General features: G+C 42.4%; 1 protein-coding gene across 1 annotated transcript in view; it reads right to left on the bottom strand.

Annotated features, from left to right (window-relative positions):
* The window catches only part of DDHD1 (DDHD domain containing 1), a 69,190-nt gene that overhangs the window by 32,810 nt on the left and 12,690 nt on the right, over nucleotides 1-23,690 (bottom strand). Inside the window, exons 2-4 of the mRNA XM_027703957.1 lie at nucleotides 17,047-17,220; nucleotides 4,962-5,090; nucleotides 2,981-3,128 (exon numbers count right to left, since the gene is read on the bottom strand). Coding sequence (XP_027559758.1) covers nucleotides 2,981-3,128; nucleotides 4,962-5,090; nucleotides 17,047-17,220 — 451 coding nt within the window. The remainder of the gene's footprint in view (nucleotides 1-2,980; nucleotides 3,129-4,961; nucleotides 5,091-17,046; nucleotides 17,221-23,690) is intronic.

Raw genomic sequence — 23,690 nt, 5'->3', positions numbered from 1 at the left:
ACTTTGGACAAGGGATGGAGGGACAAGGGCAATGGTTTCCCACTGACAGAGGGCACGGTGAGATGGGATATTGGGAAGGAATTCCTGGCTGTGAGGGTGAGGAGTCCCTGGCACTGGTTGCCCAGAGAAGCTGTGGCTGCCCCTGGATCCCTGGAAGTGTTCAAGGCCAGGTTGGAGCAACCTGGGCTGGGATAGTGGAAGGTGTCCCTACCCAAGGCAGAGGGTTGGAACTGGATGATCTTTAAGCATCCTTCCAACCCAAACCATTCAGGGATTCTGTGATTTTATATCCCAAGTATCATTCAAGTCCTCCAAAGCTGAACACAGCCCCAGATAATGCTGAGCTCTGACCGGACCTTCTACACGTGCTGGTGGTACCCAGCCACTGATAAGGGAAGAAAAGAGCAGTGACACTGAAGGACAGACCTGTGGCTTGAGTTACAGATTTAACGTGTCTGCAACTATAAATTTCCTGCTAAAGAACGTGCCTTTAAAAAAGCAAAAAAACCCCACTGACATCTCTTCTCCTCAGTTTCCACTTTAAAGTGTGAACGGTCAAAAAATGTTTCTCCGTATTCATCTTATTTTTCAAAAGGACACGTTTGATTGATGTCCTTAATGTGAAAGAACGTAAAAAAACCCCCAACAAAACCAAACAGCACACATATATCAGGGATGAAGGTGCTAACAGAAAGTGTTAGTATGGCTTGTGAGAGTTTGGCAGACGTTTCCTCCAAAATTTCTTCTCAGAACATATGGGATGTTCCTCACTGGTAAGTCTTAAGCTATTTAAAAAAAAAAAAAGAAAAAAAGAAAAAAAAAGAGAGACTTCAATCTAAAATGATGCTCTAATTTGCAGACTTTGTAGAGAATGCAGAATTTATGCCAATAATTAGCATTTTAAAAGGCTATGCAATACTGTCTGATATTTCTTGAGGGTATGAGAGAGATTTACTGAAGCACATAAAATCTTGTTTCCCTTTTTGAGAAAGTATTTCATATACTGGGCTGCCAATTAAAGCAGGACTTATGGAATGAACATCTCTGCACTGCAGCCTGAGCTGAAGTTAATCCACCCATATAACCCCTGTATCTATGAAAAATGGGGCAAGGAGAAAGATAAACCAGAAAAACTTAATGATTCCAAGGTGGAAGTTTTATTTCTCGTCGCTGTTAAAGCAGCAACTTATATTTAGGGTATTTCCATTCCCAGTGTAATTGCATCCTACAAAAATTGAACTTTTATTATTACATGACTAACTTTTAATCAGGGGCTGTGGAGTGTTTTCTCTCTGGTTTGGATTGCTTGCTCTTCAATAACATGACTAACAGAGCAGCCAAGTGGCAGAACAAGGGGAGTGGGGAGCAGCAGGTTGTTGCTTTGAGACGACAAATGACACAGAAGTGACATCAGAAAGTTTACTCTGCCACACCAGAGGACACTGGAGTGGCAGAACGAGCTGCAGGAGCACGAGCGCCTGCTGACATGATGGCACACACCACAGAGCACACGAGCACTGACTTACATTCCCATCCTGGATTCAAAGGGAGCTTCACAAAGCTCCTACCACAAAGCAGTCCCAGCTCCACACACACTTCCACAGGAGTCACTGGGTCTGTCAGTGTTTCTGTCAACTCTGATGGAACGTGGAACTATTTGGGGCACACAACTGAACCATCTGTGCAATACAGATCTGTAATTAACACTTTTTTAGCCTCTTCTTTCAGCTAACGAAGGATTCCTCAATGCCACCTTGTCCCCCACAATGCTGTCATCACAGTTTACAATTTCTTTTAACATTCAAACATCTTTTCAGGTACAGAGAATCACAGAATGGTTTGGGTTGGAAGGGACCTTAAAGATCATCCCATTACAACCCCCTGCCATGGGCAGGGACACCTTCCACCAGACCAGGTTGCTCCAAGCCCCGTCCAACCTGGCTGTGAACACTTCCAGGGATGGGGCAGCCACAGCTTCCCTGGGAAACATAATTCCCCATATCTCAGGGATTTCTCTTCCCATTCACCAGCACCCTAACTGGCTTTCTGAGTTAGCTGAGTTAGATGTCAAACCAAAAGCCATTTTCAAATCACTTTTCACAAGAGACATTAACTGAAAAGATTTGGTAAGATTTCAATCACGTTTTACTTTTCAACTGGCACAGAACTCCATGAGCAGTCTCACAGAAACACCTTCCAACTGCGTGAAGGGTTTCTGTCCTGTTAGGAATGACAACATTCCTGGTAGCTCCCTGTTTCCCCTCTCTTACCAGTAAGCACTTTGCTTGCTCACTATTCTGACAACCAGCTGGAACAACAAGAGATTCCACTCAGAGATTAACTTTCCTATACTACTTAAGCAAAATTTTTCTGCCCAGTTACTTTCTTCCCAGTTGATATCTCCTTAATTCACCCAGGTATGACGTAGAAATAACATTCCCTTTGATTCTGACCAAATGAAAACCTCTCCCTGCTCAGCAGAGTCACTGAAAGTTGTTTAGGTGGGAAAACATCTCCAAGATCGAGTCCACCCTGTGCCCAAACCCCACCATGTCACCCAGCCATGTCACTGAGTGCCATGTCCAGTCTTTTCCTGAACACTTCCAGGGATGGGGACTCCACCACCTCCCTGGGCAGCCCATGCCAGTGCCTGACAAGGCTTTCCATAAAGAAATTCTTCCTGATATCCAACATGAACCTCTCTTGGTGCAACTTGAGGCCATGTCCTCTCATGGGCCAGTTCTCTAAAAGCCACAAGGTATTGGCCATAAAACCAGACTAAACCTTTGCTCTTCTTGCTCCCAGCTGCCCTCCCTGAGTCCACACAACCCAATGAACACAGTAAACAGTGTACCCACAATATAAAGATTAATGACTCAGGGGAAAGAGGAGAAGAAGGAAACAGGGAAAGGTTCATCTTAAACCAAAGGCTGTGCTGTCATTTATATTCAGGCTACTTCAAACATCACAAAGCACTCACATCGCTGTGTTTTTGATGATCCTTCCTTGGTCCATTTTCTGCCCAATCCCATGCACAACAAACACAATGTGACTAGTCTGTGGTGGCTTGTCTTCTAATGTGGCTTCTTCTACATAGCCTCTATGTAGCCTTGTCCCACTACTCGAAGCTGCAGAAAGAACATTATCCCAGATCAGTTACATTCTGTGAAGTACAAAGGTCTTACCTGTTGACAGAAGCTTGGCTTTTCTCAGTCCAACACGTTAAAGCACTTTGAAAATAATATTTTATAATACAGAACTGTAAGATTAAAGGGCTATCACGTATTTTTAAATACATCCACTTTTAAACTCTTGAAAGATTTCAGCAACTGGGTGATGTTAATTGTATCAGTCAATGAATTACAAGGCCATTTCCACTGTACAGAGAACTAATTTGAGAAATGTTTCAAAAAATAATTAGAAAACAGTTGTGTAACTGTCCACCCTCTTTTACAGCATAAAACTCTTCTTCTGGGTGTCTCCATCATTAAACATCCTTTTATCTCCACCTCACTCCCATGGATGGAAGAATCATGGAAATTATCTGGCCACGTAAGTAATTAAGTGTCACCACTCCATCTGCCCCATTAAAAGAGCTGGTTGAAAACCTTCACGATTTTTCATTTTGATGGGGAAACCCCGTTTTATTTCAAGCTGAACCAACCTCAAAATCTGCACACTCGTTCTCCGGCTCAGTGGCCAAACCAAAAATCAATTACCAAGGGTAAATATGGGTATTTTCTCCCTGCTGTGTTGATGGATTGATAAACCCACTGGCACTGTGTGTCTCCATCCCCCTCTAGTGACAGACCCAAGGAGGGGACCCAGAGCCTGGCACCAGTGCTGGCCTCAAAAACCAAAACAAACAGCTGATTTCGTTCCCAAAGAGGAGGAAAACACCACAAAACCACTAAGGACTTTTTTCACCTAAGACAGGTTTAGTTTTCTATTTAATATTTCTGCCCCCAAATTGTTTACAACAGATTTATTATTTATTATACACTTTCCAAATCGTGTTCTGGATAAATTACTTCGTTTCTTCTGGAACTGAAGCACTGAATTATACTATTTTTTTGGCAAACATTAATTAAGTATCCACCCAAGAGCCCTGGGGGGTTAAGAGGGGATTAATTACAAGACAGAGGCATGGAGATTAAAGCCAGACCTATTACCTGGTCTTGCCTCTTCAGAGACCAAGGAACAAAACAGATGTTTATGTTATTGTTTTGGCAGCTGTCCTGCACAGAACGTGACAGAGGGAAAAAAATTCCAATTTTCTAGGTTGGCAATAATCTGCCTTTTCCTTGAGAGGGACCATCCTCTCTTCCAACCATCTCAGCCTTGCTGGCTTTATGACTGGGAGTTCTGAGCTTAAATGACCCTGAATTCCTACTGGAAATTATTCCTACTGCCAATAATTTTTCTAAATGTCGATTTTTCTAATTTTTTCTGAACGCTTCACCCCTTCTCTCAGTTCATATGCCTGTTTAATGAATGGAAAAAAAGGGCAGGAGATGGTGAGAGCGAAGGTATGATCATGGATTTAAGGACTGCATCACAATATGCAAGTATAGAGTGGTAAAGTTAAGGTTGCAAAGGGAACTGTAATATTATATTACTACAGTAATAATTCTGATTTTATAGTAGCTGCTGCTCTGCCACTGTAATATTTTAATGTATTTGTTATGTAATGCTAAATGCCACATCCATAATAAAATATTAAGAATAAAATATAATAAATATATACTATATATAAAATTAAAATTAAAAATTCACATGTAGTTACAATAATGTACACAACCTAAGGACTCTGAATATTCACATAAAATAAAAAAATGCAATGGCCAAAGCAGGCTACTCACATACTAAAACTTCAAACTTTCCTCTAGTGTTAAAGTAAAAAAAAACAACTTAAAACACTGGTATTTACAATATTCTTTACAAACTCTGAGAAGTGTTACCTTTGGAAAACCCCAACTTTTGTGTAACAGTCCTTGCAATTTTGGATGTGGTTGCATCACTGTACAGATACACTTCATCCACACTGTGCCAGTCCACGTGGTTCCGACTCAACTTTAGACTATGAATAGCTGCAGCAAAAAGGAACAATATTTCATTTATACAGGTAAAGGGCAAAAGAAAAATCCTCTTTAAACAGAGAGAGGAGAGAGAAGGGTAATTTACACACAGGTTAAAATACAGAGCTCCATTATACCTGAATTCATATTATTTCTTACTTTGAGAGAATTTTACATTTAGGATTAATCTGACCAGGACACGCAGCAGTTTGGAGAGCACCTGTGAGGACACTTGACATCAATCTCCTCCCACCCTCATTCTGGGATGGCAGATTCCCAAAATACTCCCTTAAAAAACAGGGACGAGGGGCAGGGCAATGGATCCTGAAATATTGCAGGTGGGTGTGAGGACCAGGTGGCTGCTCCAGGTACTTTCATCACTTCAAAAAAAAGTGGAATTTCAGTCTTCCCTCCTGTGAAATCCTGTGGTCTGATTGCTCTGCACTAACAGAAGCTTTCAAGGCCCCATTACTAGAAACCTCCTGCATTTCTTCCGTTCAGAAACATCCAGGAGCTGGAAACGCAGCCCAGCGAGGCTCTGAATGAGCAATTTCTGGCACAGAACAGAATTCAGCTCTTTCAAAAAGCCACTAAGAGCTCCAGTGTGCTTTTTTTTTTTCTGTGCAGTTACTGTGTTTTCCAGATTTGGAACTGACTGAGCTCTGGGACCGACCCCATGACACACTGCCTGATTGTCAGGATTAAGCACAACAGAAATGTTTTAATGCAAACCAAAATCATCTAAGGCTTGGAGCTTGCAGGGGCAGAGCAGTGCCCGAGATGTATCACAAGGAATTCGGATTTCACCAGACTCTGGAAATCTGCTGCTTAGGTCTCATCTAATATGGGGTGTGCTGACAACAGCAACGGCACTGTGCCCCAAAAAATTGTTATTTAACTGTCATTGGTCTTGCTAAAAAGTCCAAAGTCATGGAAAACACCCAGAGGGGCTGTTTGGGGTTCGTTTTTTCCATAGCAAGTAGAGCTCTAACCTGTCTCCTACTTGAATCACCCAAATGAATTTTTTATACCCTTTTAAAAACATTCTGAGGAAGCCTGAGCCGTCACGATCTCATATTCTAACTCTGCCACAGCACAAACCAGCCACGTGCAGCCAGATATTGTGACCTTTCTCCTGGGATAATTTTTGTTTCTTTGCCAAGGCAGACAGACTTGACACAGACTGATGAAAAACTAAATGAAATCTGTAAGAAACAAGGGGATTAGGAGAGGATTAGCCCTGGTAAACATCTGATTCACTAAAAATAACTGTAATTATATCGTTGTTTTACACTGACAGAGCAAGACAGGAAGGGAAACAGGCCTGGCTTTGAAGAGCAGAGATGGCAGCTTAAGGTGGCCAGAGTAAGCAGCAATCTAGTGAGAACTCCACGAACATGTTCTCTGCAAGCACAGAGATGAATCCACGTCCAGAAATCTCAGTTTAGAACTGGAGAAGGGAAGGAAATTCCCAGCAAATCTCCACCTTTCAGATGTGGAGACAATGCAACAGAGACTGTTGTGACAGGAATACAGTCCAGGGGGAAAGGCAGGGGACCTTCTTGCAGATGTCTCTGCAAGACCCTCCAACCTCAATTCCACGGCCAGTGTAGATTTTTATGCACTGGCTAGCAGGTCTTCAAGAGTTGTTACATCCGGATTTTACAAAATCCCTCTCACAGTATGATCCTGGGGAAGCTGACAGAGGAGGGATGGAAGTTTGATGCCCTTTGGAGGGCATTGTGCTCAATGTCCAAAGAATGAAGAGGAAGAGATGGAAAGGCCTGTGGTTGAGTCACTTAGCACCACTGGAAGAACAGCAATTTAGGGAGGAGTGATTCTCAGAACTCCTCCTGGGATCAAGTCCAGCCTCTCTACTGGAAAAAATATACAGGAAGAAGTAGCTTTTCCGTGCCCTGTATTAATTACTAACACTTGGGAAGAACATGGTGTTCTTCCTAAACGTGCACATTGAAGGAATATCAAAATCAACTACAAGACATGGAAGAACTGATGAGCTGCAAATGGAGTTCAACAGAGCCAAGTGAAAGCTCCTGCACCTGGCTCAGGGCAATCCCAAGCACAAAAAAAAGGCTGGGCAGAGAATGGATTGAGAGGATCCCTGAGGAAAAGGACTTGAGGGTGTTGGCAGATGAGAAGATCAACAAGACCCAGGAATGTGTGTTTGCAGCCCAAAGAGCCAAATGTGTCCTGGGCTGCATCACAAGAAGTGTGACCAGCAGAGAGCTGGGGGGGTTCAGCCTGGAGAAGAGAAGGCTCCATGGAGAGCTTAGAGCCTGTTCCACTGCCTAAAGGGGCTCCAGGAGAGCTGGAGAGGGATTTCGGACAAGGAATGGAGGGACAGGGCAAGGGAATGGATTCCCACTGCCAGAGGGCAGGGATAGATGGGATATGGGGAAGGAATTCCTGGCTGGGAGGGTGGGGAGGCCCTGGCACAGGTTTCCCAGAGAAGCTGTGGCTGCCCCTGGATCCCTGGAAGTGCCCAAGGCCAGGTTGGACAGGGCTTGGAGCAACCTGGTCTGGTGGAAGGTGTCCCTGCCCATGGCAGGGGGCTGGAACGAGATGAACTGTATGGTTCCTTCCAACCCAAACCATTCTGTGAGTCTATTCAGTGATTATGTGACAGTGAAGAGATTATTAAGACACTTATGAGTTCAACCAAAAGGAACTTCTGCTGCTGTGTGTCAAAAGTGAGAGAGGGAACACAAAAACCTGTTACTGGAGACGATCTGCCATAAGTCTGAAAACAAACATCCTAAAATAAAATAAATATGTAAACTGTGCTATCCCCACAGGTGTGGGATGACAAGGGCTGCCATTGCTGGTTTGAAAATGATTCCTAAGGGAAACTGAACCTGAGGAAGGGAAACGTTTTCCTGAGGATGAGGAGATAACGTTCTCTTTCCTGTGAACCTCCTGTGTGCTGCAGAGGTGCTCAAACTGACAATCCTGGAGCTTTTCATGCCAAGAGATGTCACAGCACGTCAGGAAGTCACCAAGGCATGTCCCAGCGTGCCTGAGGAAGCCAAGCTGCAGAATTCCGATTAGGCAGCGGGAATGGCACAGGGGAATGCTCTTCCTGTTCGTTCCTCTGCCTGCTGGGTCCCTCAGGAGCACACGTTCTACATTTGGGGACTGTGTCCTCGGCACCTGGCTGGGATGTTGCTGAGCTTCACTGAGATGTGACTGTGCCTATGGCACCTCTGAATGTCAGACAGAGAACATGAAAGGTCTCCCATAAAGCCACGGGGACAGGAATCTCCCTCTGGACTGGATTTCTCACAGCTTTGCTTCCACATGACACATCTCTGACACCGACAGCATTCACAGGGACATCTCCGTAGGTGCATCTTCCCCAGGCACACAAAACTCCAGGTACTCTGCACATGTTTCTGGAGAAGAAAAGGCTCCAAGGAGATCTTACAGCAGCCTTCAAGTGCTTGAGGGGGGCTTATAGAAAGAGGGGGAGAGACTTCTTACACAGGGAGATAGTGACAGGACAAGGGGGAAGGGTTTTAAACTGAAGGAGGAGAGATTTAGATTAAATGTAATGAAGGAATTCTTGGCTGTGAGGGTGGGGAGGCCCTGGCACAGGTTGCCCAGAGAAGCTGTGGCTGCCCTGCCTCTGGAAGTGTTCCAGGTCAGGTTGGACAGGGCTTGGAGCAACCTGGGATAATGGAAGTGTCCCTGTCCATGGCAGGGGGCTGGAATTAGATGATCCTTAAGGTCCATTCCAACCCAAACCATCCTATGATTCTAGTTTGGGATTGAAGGCCAAGTCCACAGATATGAGACCAAATTTTTGGTTCCTTTGTGGCCAGAAACTAGAAATGGAACATTTTTTAGGAATATCAACCAAGAAAGACACCTACAGTGTAAGTCCCTGGAAGGCCCAACCCCATTGGAGGTGGAAGACAGCACCAAAGCCATGGAAAAACAAGGAGAGAAGCACAGGGGAAGTGAGAGGGATCAAGAAAGGATGTCTTTCAGCAGAAGAAATCAATGGTTGCTATCACACAAACCTCCAGTTTTCAGCAAGACAGATGAACACAGAGGAAGAGAAAAAATCCCTCAAAAAAGTTTGAATATGAAAAATAAAGAGATAAACTTAAAATCCAGAATCCATATTCCTAAAGCTTTGAAGAAGTCGATTTCAATTAGGCCGCAGAAATTCATCTTGAGTCAAAATAGCTGGAGAACAACTGAGGAGAAGAAATCCTGTACTATTTTTTCTGCTCACAAAACCTGTGGAGAAGCTGGGAGTGTGCACCCTGCAAGTGCAAACACCCTCCCAGCTCCAGGGCTTGAGGGGCTGGACACCTCCAGCACCACATGTGGACAGACAGGCACTTGAATGTGGCATCTCTGTTCCAACTGTTCAAAATTAAATATCTTTTAAGCTAAGTACCTATTTTTTTTGGACTTGATGCTTTCATCCACCTGCCAAGACTCAAGCATGGGGTGATTCTCTTCTCCCAGACTTTGACTATGCTCAAGTCAAAATCAATCCAAAGGGAAGCATCTTTGAAGGGCTCAGAGTTGATACTGCCTCCAGTGACAAAGGCACTGTCATTCCAGTCAGGCTGAAGACCAGAGGAAGGATACAGACTGCCTGAAAACCTTTCCTGCCTTCTTTTTTTCCCAAGGATTTTTAAATTAATCTGTCTTGCAAGCAGCAGGTGCTACACAAAAGCCTGACACATTGTACAAGTAGCTGAGAGCATAATTTGGCTGCTGTTCATTTTTAACACTGAAGTTTTGGAAGATAAACCTGAGGTAATTTAAAAACCTTTTCTTATTTATTAAAAAGAAAGTCATTAAAAAGGCTATTGCTCTGAATTAAAAAGGGCTGCTTCACACTGCTGTCATTTTTATATTCATTCACCACCTCTCAATTCCTCAGTGTCACTATTGGTTACATAGGCACCTACTTTCAACTTCTAATTCAAGCACACTCATTACCACAATTGAACATGATTTGAGGAAAAAAAACACACAAAATAATAATAATAAAAAAATTACAATCATAGAAGTCCTTCCTTGCTTATCCAGACAGTAGCTATGCTTATTCACCTTTAACAGACTTGAGTTCCATGTGTGAGAAGAAGCAGGAAAAAGTTTACTAGGAAACATTTTGATTTCAAGCATTTTCATTTGGACCCAATGATAGAAAAAAAAATAATTAAAGGAAGTCAAAAGGCAAACATTTATGCATGTCAAAATAAATTCTCAGACTTTACAACATCCCCAGGAGCTACAAGAATATATGATACGACAAGAATAACTCTGAACTTACCACGTGCATTTACATTTTAAATTGAGGGTTTCAGAAGTCTTTCCAGCAGATTTTCCACAGTCACTGCAGTCAGTGAAAGTTTAATCACTACTGGTTTTAACTGGTGGCAGAGAAAGCCCAGTGACAAGAACTTCTGAGCCTTCTGCAATCATTAAACGGCTCCTGTAAGATTTATTCCCACTTTCTGAATTAAATTTGCACAACATTAGCTGCTGCTAAGGTCAGGGATGTTTTCTGCAACACAGCAGCCTTTACCATGGATTTTATACAGCTCCCCCTTTTATATCCTATGTCTGTATCTCATTTCATTCCAGTACTCACACAAAAGCTGCAGTAAAAATAATTTACAACACAAAATTATAGATTATTAGCCAAAAGAAAGCGGTAAGCAAAACGTTGTCTGGTATAAACCGTCTGTTCCTCCTCTGACATAAATTATCCCATACCAGGCCTGCTGCAGTTCTAAAAAAGTTGCTTTTATTTTACTGAAAAAGCCAAACCACATATAAAAGAGTGTGAGAAACAAATGTTCAGAGTTTTCATCAGTCAACAAACAATTATAATCACCATTTCTGCATGACACTGTGAGCATCTACTTCTCTCTAAGATTCACAGCACTTCTACTTTTCTTCTAAGATTTAAGACGCTCTTTCCTTCCATCTGGAAGGAAATGGCACAAATACAGCTCAAAAAAGCCTGAAGCATGTTAATCTAACACATTTAACTGATATAAGCAGACTAGAATTTAAAGCTTCCTAAGCCAGGAGTACTACAAAAAAAAAAAGAAATCTACAATTACTGTACCTTGGGAATGCTTTCGCTTAAGACATGCAGCATCTGATTTCTCCTTATATCCTCTCCATTTGAACAAAGAAGGGAGGGAGAAGGGAGGGAGGTAGTAGAGAACTAAAAGTAAAAACACTGAGCTTCAAAGTAAAATTTTTAAACGGGGTGTCATTTTTTTCATTAGTATCACCATTTTTAGGAAAAAAAAAAAAAAAATTGGCACATTTTCTGGAAAAAAAAAAAGTATATACTTAAAAAGCAGATTTTGTAGCAGAAGTGTCAAGTCCCAAATTTAATTGCTGAAGAATTTAGCCAAATTCAGTTTCTTCAGTGTTCATAACCAGTCATGACATCATAACAAAGCTAAAGGCATTAGTAAGAGACAGTTGGGACAAAAACATCATCCCCCTCCTTGGTACTGGATAGAACACAGCAAACTCTTCTTAAATGTACACTAAACAACTCAGTTTTAAGCACAGCTCTATTTTTTTTCCCCAAAGAGTGTAAGAGGATCATTGAAAGTTAGATTAGACAAAATATCCTATTTTTACCCTGTTCTGCAAGGCCCCAGGAGCACCCAACACTCTGATCCAGTAACTCAAAGCCAGTACAAGTGAGTGATATTTCATGCTTTTATCAGTTATCCTGGTCCAGGACTCAGCAAACAGCTCTGTCAGCAGATGCCAATAAAGTGTATTTACTGTTGCCCATCAGTTCTCTAGAGGAGAGGAAAATTAGGCTCAGAGCTACTTGGGATTCCATGGAATAATTTAGTCCGTGCAATATTTCACCGGCTGTGGGAATGCAACACTCAAGAAGAATATACTAAAGGAAATTCATGAAAAAGTAGAAATAAAATTGTTTTTCGTGGTGAAGGTGGTAAAACACCAAACAGACTGCCCAGAGAGGCTGTGGAGTCTCTGTTGTCAGAGATACTGAAAATCCCAAGGGAAACATCCTGAGCAACCTGCTCTCAGCAGGGAGGTTGGACTAGACCACCTCCAGAGATCCCTCCTGGTCTGCACAACTCTCTGCTTCTATGAATTCGACTTTCCCATCTAAAGGTTAACTTAGCTGTGACAAAAACCCATATAAACTTTTTATGAAGAGAGAAAACACTATTTGAAATTTAAGACAAAAAAAATCAGCTGTTCCAAATGCAACTTTTATAGGTTTTGTGGCATTAACCAATTAACCACATTTTGAAATTCCATAAGAAAAGAAATCCAATAGACTTATGCTGTCTCAAAATCAATGCATTAAAACATTAATTCTGATTCTCACAGGATTTTTTTTCCCCATATTTCTTATTGGCTACCATGGAATCATAGACTTGATCACAGAATGATTTCTGCCAGAGGGATTGCTGGGGTTCATCTGTTCCAATCCTCTGTGCAGAGCAGGATCAGCTTTAAAGTTGGATCCAATTTCAAGTTTGAATCGTGTTGCACGGGTGATTTCCAGCTGAATTTTGAGCATCTCTCTGTGCAAAAACAATGAACTACATCTATTCCTATCTTACTGCCACATAAATTAAGCTTTCAGCTTCATTTCATCCTCATTAAATGAATATCTCTGAAAAAGATGATTGATAGGTACTCAACTTGGTCTTGTTTCAGCTTACAAAGCTTTGACATGACTGAAATCTGTAGAAAAGCTGCTCCTTTGATGGACTCCTTCAGACAGGTCCTGAACTCACTGTCTGCCTAAATATGCAGAAAAGGCACTTTCTAAATATTATTTTAGATATGTAAATTTTAAACTTATTCACTGCTAAATAGGTATTATGCTACATTTTTTTCCCCCCTTCAAAATCATTTCAGATTAAACACTGCTTCACAGAACAAGTATTGCAACTAGGTTTTTATCAGAAGTATTAATAGAATTATTTTCCAGTGGTGATACACTGAAGTATAATCACTTGGTATATGCAGTAAAAGAAAGGTCAGTCTTTCTGCACAGGGATATAACCCATCCTCAGTGGGATCAAATAAACACCTTGGATATTCCCACATTTTAAGGGCTGATGTGTGTGTCAAATATTTAAAATTTTGAGCCTAAGAATTCAGTTTAAAATGTTGCCTTATGTCTTGTGTTGGTATTAATTTATACACGTAAAGTCTGAAGAATGAATTGTTCTTAAGAAGGACAAGCAAAGCCAACATACAAAAAAGCCTAGTGTTGCCTGGATGAACAACAAAAACAAGTACTTGACAAATTAATCTGTGGGGGTCCAAAGTCCCCCAATGTTGTCTACAATGTCTCTGTTAAGAGAGCAGCAGAACAACCAATCAGGCCTGGAAGCTCATATATACATTACAGCACTGCAGAATCTCATTTAGGGGTTTCAGGTGTCATTAGAATCGACTGTTTTTAGCATAGATTTGAGTGCTGAACCCAAGCTCTGCTCCCTGATCCAACTATAAAATGACAACGTGATGACTCTCGTTTTGCTCATAAAAATTATGTAAAATTACTTTATGCAATGACAAGCCAGAAGGTGCCTTCCTGAACCTGCAGATTTTGCAGCTGTGCAAATGTGTGATTTGCATGAACTCAAAGGCAGGTGCAGAGGTTCAGCTTCACTGCAAAGCAGCCAAAATGCAGCCCAACCCCTGATTCCTTATCTTAAAATGTGGTTCCCTCCTATAGCTGTATTGGTTACTCTAAGGGACCTTAAACATCTCATTCCAACCCCCTGCACCTTCCACTAGCCCAGGTTGCTACAAGTCCCATCCAACCTGGCCTTGGACAATTCCAGGGATCCAGGGGCAGCCACAGCTTCTCTGGGCAACCTGTGCCAGGGCCTCATCACCCTCACACACAAGAATTCCTTCCCAATATTCCATCTATCCCTGCCCTGGCAGTGGGAAGCCATTCCACCTTTTCCTGTCACTCCAGGACCTTGTCCCCAGTCCCTCTCCAGCTCTCCTGGAGCCCCTTTAGGCTCTGGAAGGAGCTCTCAGGTCTCCCTGGAGCCATCTCTTCTCCAGGTGAAGCCCCCAGCTCTCCCAGCCTGGCTCCAGAGCAGAGGGGCTCCAGCCCTTGGAGCATCTTTGTGGCCTCCCCTGGACTGGCTCCAGCAGCTCCACATCCCTCTGATGTTGGGGGTCCCAGAGCTGGACACAGAACTCCAGTGGGGTCTCACAACAGCACAAGAGGGAGACAATCCCCCTCGCCTTGCCTTTTTTTGATAATAAGGTGCCCCATTTCTGTGCTGTGCCATAACAATACAAGTGATGCACTGAAGGGGATCAGACACCAAGAGGAGTCAGCAACATCAGGCACCATAAACTGAGCTAATTTCACAAGGCATGGAATTAAATACTTTGCGAGGACGAAAATCAAAATTCCACTACGGTTTGCTCAGCAAACAGCGGGATGTCCCCCTGGAACAGTGATCTCCAGGCTGCTCCATGGAAAACAGAGCTTGAGAAATCACTCCCTGTCATACAGGACACAGTCACATACTTTCTGTCACCTTCAGCATTTAAAGCTTGTCGTGCTCCCAAAAAAACCACAGGAGTGCAGCACGGGCATTATGTTATTTATAGGCCACAGGTTGGAGGCTCTTTTTCAGAGGAAGGTTTGCTTGGATTAAGAGTTTATTAATGGGGCATTTATTCATCCTATCATCAAACATCATCCTAGCAAAAGCCCTGGATGAAGCTTAGTTATTTCCTTGTTAACATGCTGCAATCCAGGAGCAGAATTAATAAATAAAATCACTGGATTTGACTTACTTTGGGTTTATTTTGAAATTCTAAGTACTAACAGACTGTTACAGCAGCTTGTATTAACTTAGCTGAGCAATTAGAGGACATGGTTAGTTTTTCATCCCCTTCAGTGCTTTATCACATCACTGAGAGCAGTCACTTTGCTTCCCAATGATATTTACAGATTTATTCTGATTTTCACTAATCATAGATAACAGCTCCCTGTAAACCTTGATGGGACCAAAATCTGTTTCATACAGGACACAATTACAACAAATTGTAGCATTTAAGGAATTTATAAACTGAATTCAGCACTTCTCCAACTAATTATGTTTACTCCACCAGCAATAATAATGCAGGTTACAAAGCTTCTCCCAGTGCCTTTGCAAATGGGAATCGTGGATGCCAGTGGATCCAAGATGTACTGAGAGGCATATTATAATGACAAAACCACTTTTCACACACTGTCAGCTGTAATTTTCCTGCAACTCTCCTATTACTACCAAAAAAAAAAAATCTATTGAAAGTTGTTAGTGACTTGACACATATTCCATTTGAAGTGATGGCATATACAGCTTGGGTTTACTGTTTTTGGTTTTGCTTTTTTCTCTTTTAACTTTTTAGAAAAGGCACTGGTGCCTGAATTTGGAGTTTCTTTTTCTGAACTTCTGTGTTTTCAGAAATATTACAGATTATTCTTTCTCATCACTCTCCCCAAACTCTCTAACATCAAATCTGAACATTTCTATTCTCTTTCTTAAAAAAAAAAAATTAAAAATCCCTGATTTCTCTTCCTTACTCAATAAGGAGAATCCAAGTACCACTGAAGCCATCCATCCTTCCATCAGAAATGCAGCTACCAAAGGCTGGGAGCACTCAGGAAAACACAGATTTGCTTTCCATGTAAGAGCACAATGCCCTGCCACTAACAATGCTGAGCTTTGTGCCAGGACACTGGGACACTAAATCAGTACAGACACACAGAAACACAGGTAAAAGTGCCTCCCAGAAGGGGGGTTGTACTGGCACAGTGCTGTGGCTCAGGGGTCACACCACTTTATGCACCTTTTTGACAGAGCTGTTGAAGCAGAACACCATACTGCAGGCTAGACCAGAGGAAAGGATCTTTTAAAGTAGTACAAATAGGAAAAAAAAATAAATTCATAAAGTCCTCCCTAGCTTTGAGGGGAGTCACAAACTTAACTACTCTCTGAAATGCTGGAAAAACAAATAACACTCTGGTTTTCCTTACAGCGATTGCAGAATTCCCCTGAATATTGCCTTGCCTCCAATTTATTCACAAGCTTTTACTTGTGTGGGCATGTGGCCCAAACACAGCCATTCCTACGCTGTGTAACTGCTTTGTACAAAGCTGCAGTTAAAAAATAAAAGCTGCTTTATAAAGAGTAACACAACCAAATCCCCACTAAAATGTATTGTGAGGCCTCTGCACTTGCAGCTCGTGGTTTGTAGACTGTTCACCAAGTGACAACCAACAAACAGAAGTGTGAAAGCTAAAAACACAGAATTTTTGCTGTGCAATACTTTGAGCAACCCAATCGACTGTCTACATTAAACAACAGATCACTAATTTCAGAAATCTACTCTTAAAAATGTTCCATGCATTGGACTGAGATTCCCAGCAACGCTAATTAAATGTCCTCAGCCTGGTCATTAAAATACAAGGACTTCCACAACAGAATAAATGCCCAAGATTTACTAAAGCTGAAAACTAATAAATTCACAGAGTGAATAAGAATGGAAAATTAAATGTGTTCTGTAAAACTGACACTACTCCCTTTAGGGCAAAAACAGGGATGCTGGCCAGAGATCTATTAACCAGTTTGCATTTGAACACTGACTCTTCTTGTCCCACCAAGAGATTTCAGTTTGAAGTGAGACTTCAAACACAGTTAAAAGGTATAAACAAAAATGGGAACAAGATGTTTATCCATAAATACAATTTTTACAGTGTTCATCAAATGTGTTGCAGCAGGAAATCCTACATCGAGATGTGCTGAAAAATGGGAGAGCAAACTGATGGTTCCCACTACGTAGAATGGAAAACCAATACAGATCATATTCTTGCTCAAGAAAATCAGGCCCCAACTGTCCAAAAAACATATTATAGTGATCTAAACAATCTTACCCTCCTTCCCATCAACAGGTTTTGATACTTCCATATCAAAGCTCTCCTGCAGCTGCTGGCCTTTGAAGCGGTTGAGATGCTCCTGTTCTATTAAGTTACTTTCCTCCTCTTCCAGAGGTTGCCATGTCCCATCAATAAACCACTGTCCACGCATTACAGGGATCTTTTCCGTTTCTAAAACAAAAAAAAAGAAGATTTTTTTTTAATGCAACAAACCACAAACTGACTGCAGGAAAGAGGAGAGGGGAATCCTGTTGGGTGCTTTGATGAAAAAGTTACACTCCTGCTGCTGGGATCCGTAACAAATGACTTGAGAAACACCACCACCTTTCCCCATGGGGCTGAAATGAGGAGTTTAATCTGCAAACCTGAGGGTAACGAGGCCAAATTTTCCAAGTGTGTGTGAGGATGTGAGAGATGGAGAGAAAAACAGAATCCCAGAATGGTTTGGGTTGGAAGGAGCTTAAAGACCACCTTGTTCCACCCCCTGCCACAGGCAGGGACACCTTCCACTATCCCAGGTTGTTCCAAGCCCTGCCCAACCTGGTTTTGAACACTTCCAGGGATGGGGAGTCCACAACCTCTCTGGGCAACTTAGATGAGGGTTCTGCCAAATTTATTAAAGGTTTAATTTAAACAACAGTCCAGCTTTAGTGGGATATACTCCTCTCCACTCAGCTGCCTTGAATTTTTGAATAATTAAGCTATTTGTGAGGCTTGTGCTCCTCTACACAATTTGACTGATAACAACCATTAGTTTCCAAGTTATCAAGAGGATGCAGAAAGAGGAGGAGATACAAACCCACTCATGCTTACTCTGATTGCACAGAGCCTTATTTCCTTTGGGAATTGCACTTCCAAGAACCCAAATTACACAACGATTAGCATAAATGGTGATATTTAAAGATGAAAGGATTTTTTTTTTATTAAAATCAGTCTTTTGCTGAGGGCTGGTTTTGGTCACTGTCAATCTCGTTTCAGTTCTCCAAATGAGGAAACAGCATTTACTGCCCACGTGGCAAAAGAGAAATCTCTAAGAAAAATATATCTTGGCTCTTGTTTTACATCAAACTGTTCTTGTTGCCCAAACTAGCCACTGGGAATGCAGGGAGCAAGAATTACCCTCTTATACCCATCCCTGCAAGCAAGATGGGACAATAATACCCATTGTAACTCAGCTTAGAATTTCTCCTCCAACACCTGGAAAATCAAGGAGAAATACTGTGTGTGCCTGTGCTCCACAAGCCTGTAAAACCCCAAACTCCAGGTTTATGGGATCAGCACAGATAGAGGCATGCTGAGAGCCCAGAACAGTTGGACCAGTGACCCCCAGTGCACACTTGGAGGTGTGTGTATATAACTATATATGTATATACAGACTGACTCAGCCAACTGCAAACATCCTGTGTGTGTGCATACAAACCCCAAAAGTTTAGCTCTACACAGCAGATAAGAACTGAACCACAAAAAAGGCTTTAAAAGGTGATGGGGTGGGGGGGGAAACAGGTTTTACTACTCAAAGATCTCTTCCTACCTGGAAACGGGGAAAAAAAAAGTGACAACTTGGAAACTGATGGAAAGAAACAGTAAATGAAAAACAACCATGAAATAATAGGTTTCCGAGTTACTGAGCACAGCAGGGATCTCTCTGACCCATCACCAGAGCAGAGCAAACACAGCTGGGTGAGGTGACCCAGCCACGGGCAGTGGATTTTAGGCTGGTCACAGAGCTCTGTGAGCACAGCCACTAATCCAGGTCACAAAACCATCTGTTTCTCAGAGTCCCAGACTGGGAATGGGCACATCCCACTGACATCCCGATGTCTCTGCACTGCCCTCTGCTACGGATATGTCATTATTGTTCCTTGTGCCTGCAGACACCAGTACACCCTAAAAGTAATTTTCATACTAACTGCAAAACTAATCGGAACACAACCCCCCCCAGTTTACTTGGAACCTCTAAACCACTCTGAACTCCATCCCTCAGACCACGGAATGCACAAGCTATGAAAGCAAGAGGAAAATCACCTTGCAATAATCTTCCCACAGGGTAAACAACACCCGAAAGGTTCCAAAGCCAATTCTGGAACCTGTTCCATAAGGGATTTACAGGAAAACACTGTTTCCACAGTACTAGAAGTGGTAAAAAGCTCTTAGCACCCCACATTTGTCACAGAAGGAGGGCACAAGAGTGGGTGACGACATCCCTACGCTGGTCCTGCCCAAGGAAAAGCGAACAGCAGGAAAGCTCATGGCAGGGAGGGAAGCAGATGATCTGGAGCCAAGAGCCCAATTACCACTGCATTCCCCTCACTTGGTGCTGGCACAGGTGCTCTCCCAGTTACCCCACCATTCTCCTGACTGGGAATCCTGTAGAACAGCCCCCTCAGGGCACACATGGCACAACACAGAGGAAATTCCCAAAACAACGGCTCCAAGCACTGCCAGGCTCTCATCCCAGCTTCCCACAGATCCCAGTTCCCCTCTCAGGCATTACATGTTCTGGTTCAACCCTCCCAAAGCCCCATTCAAGCCCTTGGATCCCCCTGCACCCTCAGCTCTGCCTAAATGGAACACAGACAACTCAGCCTTGTGGTCTGACCAAAACACAGACAGAAGTAGCGCAAGACCCAGTTCTGCCACTCAGCTCCTCTCTGCCCTCCTAAAATAGCTATTCCAGGTAGGAGCCAATTGTTACGTGCTGAATTCCTAATGTTTTGCATGTTGATGATCCAGCAGATGAACAAAGAGGTTGGAGTGTTCCCATGGCACAGTTATTTAGTGGAAATTAATCCCAAACAAAAGCTCCGAGTGGCTTTAAACTGCACAAGTTCACAGTCACCACAAGTGGCACAGGAAATCCAATATTCTGTGAAAGTTTGGACTAACTTTGGAGTCTACATCCCATCAATGAGGTGTGAAAGATGAATATTTACTTTTCATGAGATGAAAGTCACCCACAGCAGTGTTAGTTGTCACCACATACAGCAACCTCCTTCCTTAGCCTTTGCTGTATTCCCAGGATATTTTACACCTGCCAGACATCCGCATTTTTCAGTACATCCAATACACACAGATCCAGTTAGGCTGCCCTTTACAAACAAAGCTCTGCCTGTAGGAAGGAATGAAATGCACATAAAATGTGAGCCTAGATAAAGGATCCCATTGTGGCTGAAGCAATGACACAACTACGTCAGATGTTAATCCTCACTGGGAAAATCTGTAAGCAATTCCTTAATTCTTGACTAAGCAGCCTGTTGAGGCTCCATTCATTGAATCCACAAAAAGATATATATTTTTGAATCATAATCATATGAATACTATTTTGTATTCATTTTGTTTGGAGTACAAGACACCTATTTTTCAGTTTTGAATGGCTTTAAGTTTTTCACATGGGAATTTCCACCTACAGATTTCTGAAATTCTGACCATAAAGTATTAAAATAAACATTTTCAGGCTCTTTTCACCTGAGAGAAACTTTCCCAGAGCCGTTCTTCACAAGAGGAGTCTACAGCACTCAAAAGCAGCTCTCAAACATAACATGGGCAGAGCCTTTCCCAGAAAAGCTCAGCCAGGAAAAACTGTTTGAAATAAGAAAAATTTTAACATAAAATCTTTGCAGAACAGTTCATCTTGGGAATAAATTAATATATCTGGCTCAGGGTCTGGAAACACATGGAAACATAAATCACTTTCAGTTCCAAAGACAGATTATTATGGAGATTTGGTTTAAAAACATGAGTGAGGCAGTTCTGTTTTCCAGCTCTGTGGGATTTTAGGAGGACCAGGGAGGGTTTTTTAACTCATCTCCTCCTTTAAGCTGTTGGACACTTTTAGTGCAGCCAAAGGCACCCTGAGCTACAAGGTGCTTTTATTTCCCATCACGAGCTGGATGGCAGGTTTGAACACTGAGCTACTGGGAAACCTCAAGAGAAAACCACCTGGAAGCAAAAGGAAACAAGGAAAGGACAATTCCTGCCATCAGCAGCGTGATTTGGTTTTCAGAAAACTGAACGTGGTCTTTTCAGAACTGAGATACTCAAATCTGTGACCAGAGCCCACAAAGAGCCATTTCCCATGGAGCCAGGCTGGGAGAGTTGGGGGTGTTCACCTGGAGAAGAGAAGGATCCAGGGAGACCTCAGAGCCCCTTCCAGGGCCTAAAGGGGCTCCAGGAGAGCTGGAGAGGGACTTTGGACAAGGGATGGAGGGACAGGAAAAGGTGGAATGGCTTCCCACTGCCAGAGGGCAGGGATAGATGGGATATTGGGAAGGAATTCTTCCCTGTGAGGGTGGTGAGGCCCTGGCACAGGTTGCCCAGAGAAGCTGTGGCTGCCCCATCCCTGGAAGTGTTTCAGGCCAGGTTGGACAGGGCTTGGAGCAACCTGGGCTAGTGGAAGGTGTCCCTGCCCATGGCAGGGGGTGGAACAAGGTGGTCTTTAAGCTCCTTCCAACCCAAACCATTCTGGGATTCTATGACAACCTACTAAAGGTCACCAGCTCCAAAAGGAGGTGGCATTTCAGTCATGAAGACAGGGAGGTATATTAATGGTAATTACATGGAATACTCTGGATTGGGTAGGGAAACAAGGAGACTGCAACACAAGGAGATTTTTCAGTAAAATCTGTTCACTGTGGGAAAGAAGAGAGGCCTTCCTAACCACAGTTCCTCTGTTTAATCCTGCACGGGTGCTGCTACTGAAAGATCCCCCTGTGTTTCAGTCCCGAGAACTTGATGGAAGCTATTACAGTAAGCAGCATTAAAAAGTGATGAACCAAAACTGCCATTTTAGCACCCAATTTCACTCACTTATCCACCTCCAATAAATTCATTCATGTCTTGGATATTCAGATGATTTTAGAGAAGCTTCAACTACATTCTTTCAGATATTTTTGTTTTATGGAAGAATTAAACACACTGGCATTAAATCATGTTGCAATTTAGCTTGTTTTTTTGCCAATGCAGAATTCCAAATCTATTATATGAAGTGTTATTTATCCTTATCCCTGCAATCTCGATCCCTAGGAAAGGATTTGCCTTGATTTCTTTACTGCCTTAAGTCCTACACCACATAATCTGCAGTTGGCAGTGCTTCAGCCTGAGAGATACCAACATATTTGACTGGTTGTACACTTGCATGGTTTATTTATACTACAATTTCTAAATAAATATGAATGATGGGGATTAAAAGCAGATGAAAAGCCCTTTATTTAAATTAGTCACACATATTTTACCACTTTTACAGGAAATTAGTTTAAGAGATCTACTCTGCAACAAAGGATTTATTTATTTTTACACAAACAGGCCTTTTTTCTCCCTGAAAATCCAAAGAATAAAAGGATACAAGTGCTGGTGCCATAAGAACACAAGTGACTTGTGTAATGATAGTCACCTAAACCCTCTGAATAACAAAAATTCTGTTAAAATAAAAACTGTATGCAACATATGAATCACTGCACATGTGCAGTGTCTCTGTATAACCCAGCTACCCCTTTTTGTGAAGATCCTTAAACTGTGATCATATCTAATATAAATTTACTAAAAAGCTGGCTAATCCATGAAAACAAAGTAATTCTGAGCAGAATTTGCTTTCCTTTTCCTTCTTGCACTACTACATCAATTCTATCATACATTTCCTGGCAGCCCATTGCTTGAAATGGTGTATTCCTAAATTTAAATATTGCACAGCTCAAACAACCCTCTTTCACCCGACTTGATTGAGGAAACTGTTACAAAACTAAGAGATAATGACTAAAGTCCTGCTCAGATGGCCAACTGAAGGCACTCCTGGCGCTCTGCATCCATCAGTCTCAAGACACCTATAACAATTTGCCCACAAATGAGATCTAAAAGGTTAATAGAATATTCAAAGGCTCAGAAATTTAAATTAAAGCTTGTGTTTTGCTCAAATTGCCAATTCCCAGCTCTCCAAGCCCAAAGCCAAGAGGCTGGACAAGAAACACAAGCTCACAGAACGCTGTCAGCTCGAGATGCTTTTCAGTGTAGCAATTTCAGATTCCTGCTTTTTGGTGTAGTAACTGCTTTTCCTTAAACCTGATTTCCTTCTTTCTTCAGTGGCAAAAAATTTTCAGCATGTGAGGACATAATCTGCACAAGCTGAAGGCAACTGTGAGGCTACAAATGTGACATCCTGAACCGAAAGTTAGTTAAATAAGGAAGTGCCCACACATTTACCAAGGGATAAAAATTCTTGGCAAAAACCAGGCTGTTTGGGTTTTTCCTCCTTTTTTTTTTTTCTCCAACAGTTTGCTACAAGTGCTGAACATCAGATGACCTGGAGCACAGCAATTCTTGCAACTGTCATACACACAAAAAGCTGAATGTTGACATGAGGCACTGAGTAAGTATGAGAGAATCAGAGAAGGGCTTGGGTTGGAAGAGACGTTAAGGATCATCTTGTTCCAAACCCTGTGACATGGGCAGGGACACCTTCCACTAGACCAGGTTGCTCCAAGCCCCATCCAACCTGGCCCTGAGCACTTCAACTCTTACCTAGTTCATTTGTGAAAGGAACTAGAGAGAAAGGGAAAAGGCAGAGAGAGAAAGGGAAAAGGCAGAGAGAGAAAGGGAAAAGGCAGAGAGAGAAAGGGAAAAGGCAGAGAGAGAAAGGGAAAAGGCAGAGA

Source organism: Neopelma chrysocephalum, unplaced genomic scaffold (genome assembly GCF_003984885.1).
Source record: "Neopelma chrysocephalum unplaced genomic scaffold, ASM398488v2 Primary Assembly neopelma1_253, whole genome shotgun sequence".
Classification (NCBI taxonomy): Eukaryota; Metazoa; Chordata; class Aves; order Passeriformes; family Pipridae; genus Neopelma; species Neopelma chrysocephalum.
Note: the sequence above shows the minus strand (reverse complement) of the source record. Positions and strands in the feature narration are given on the sequence as shown.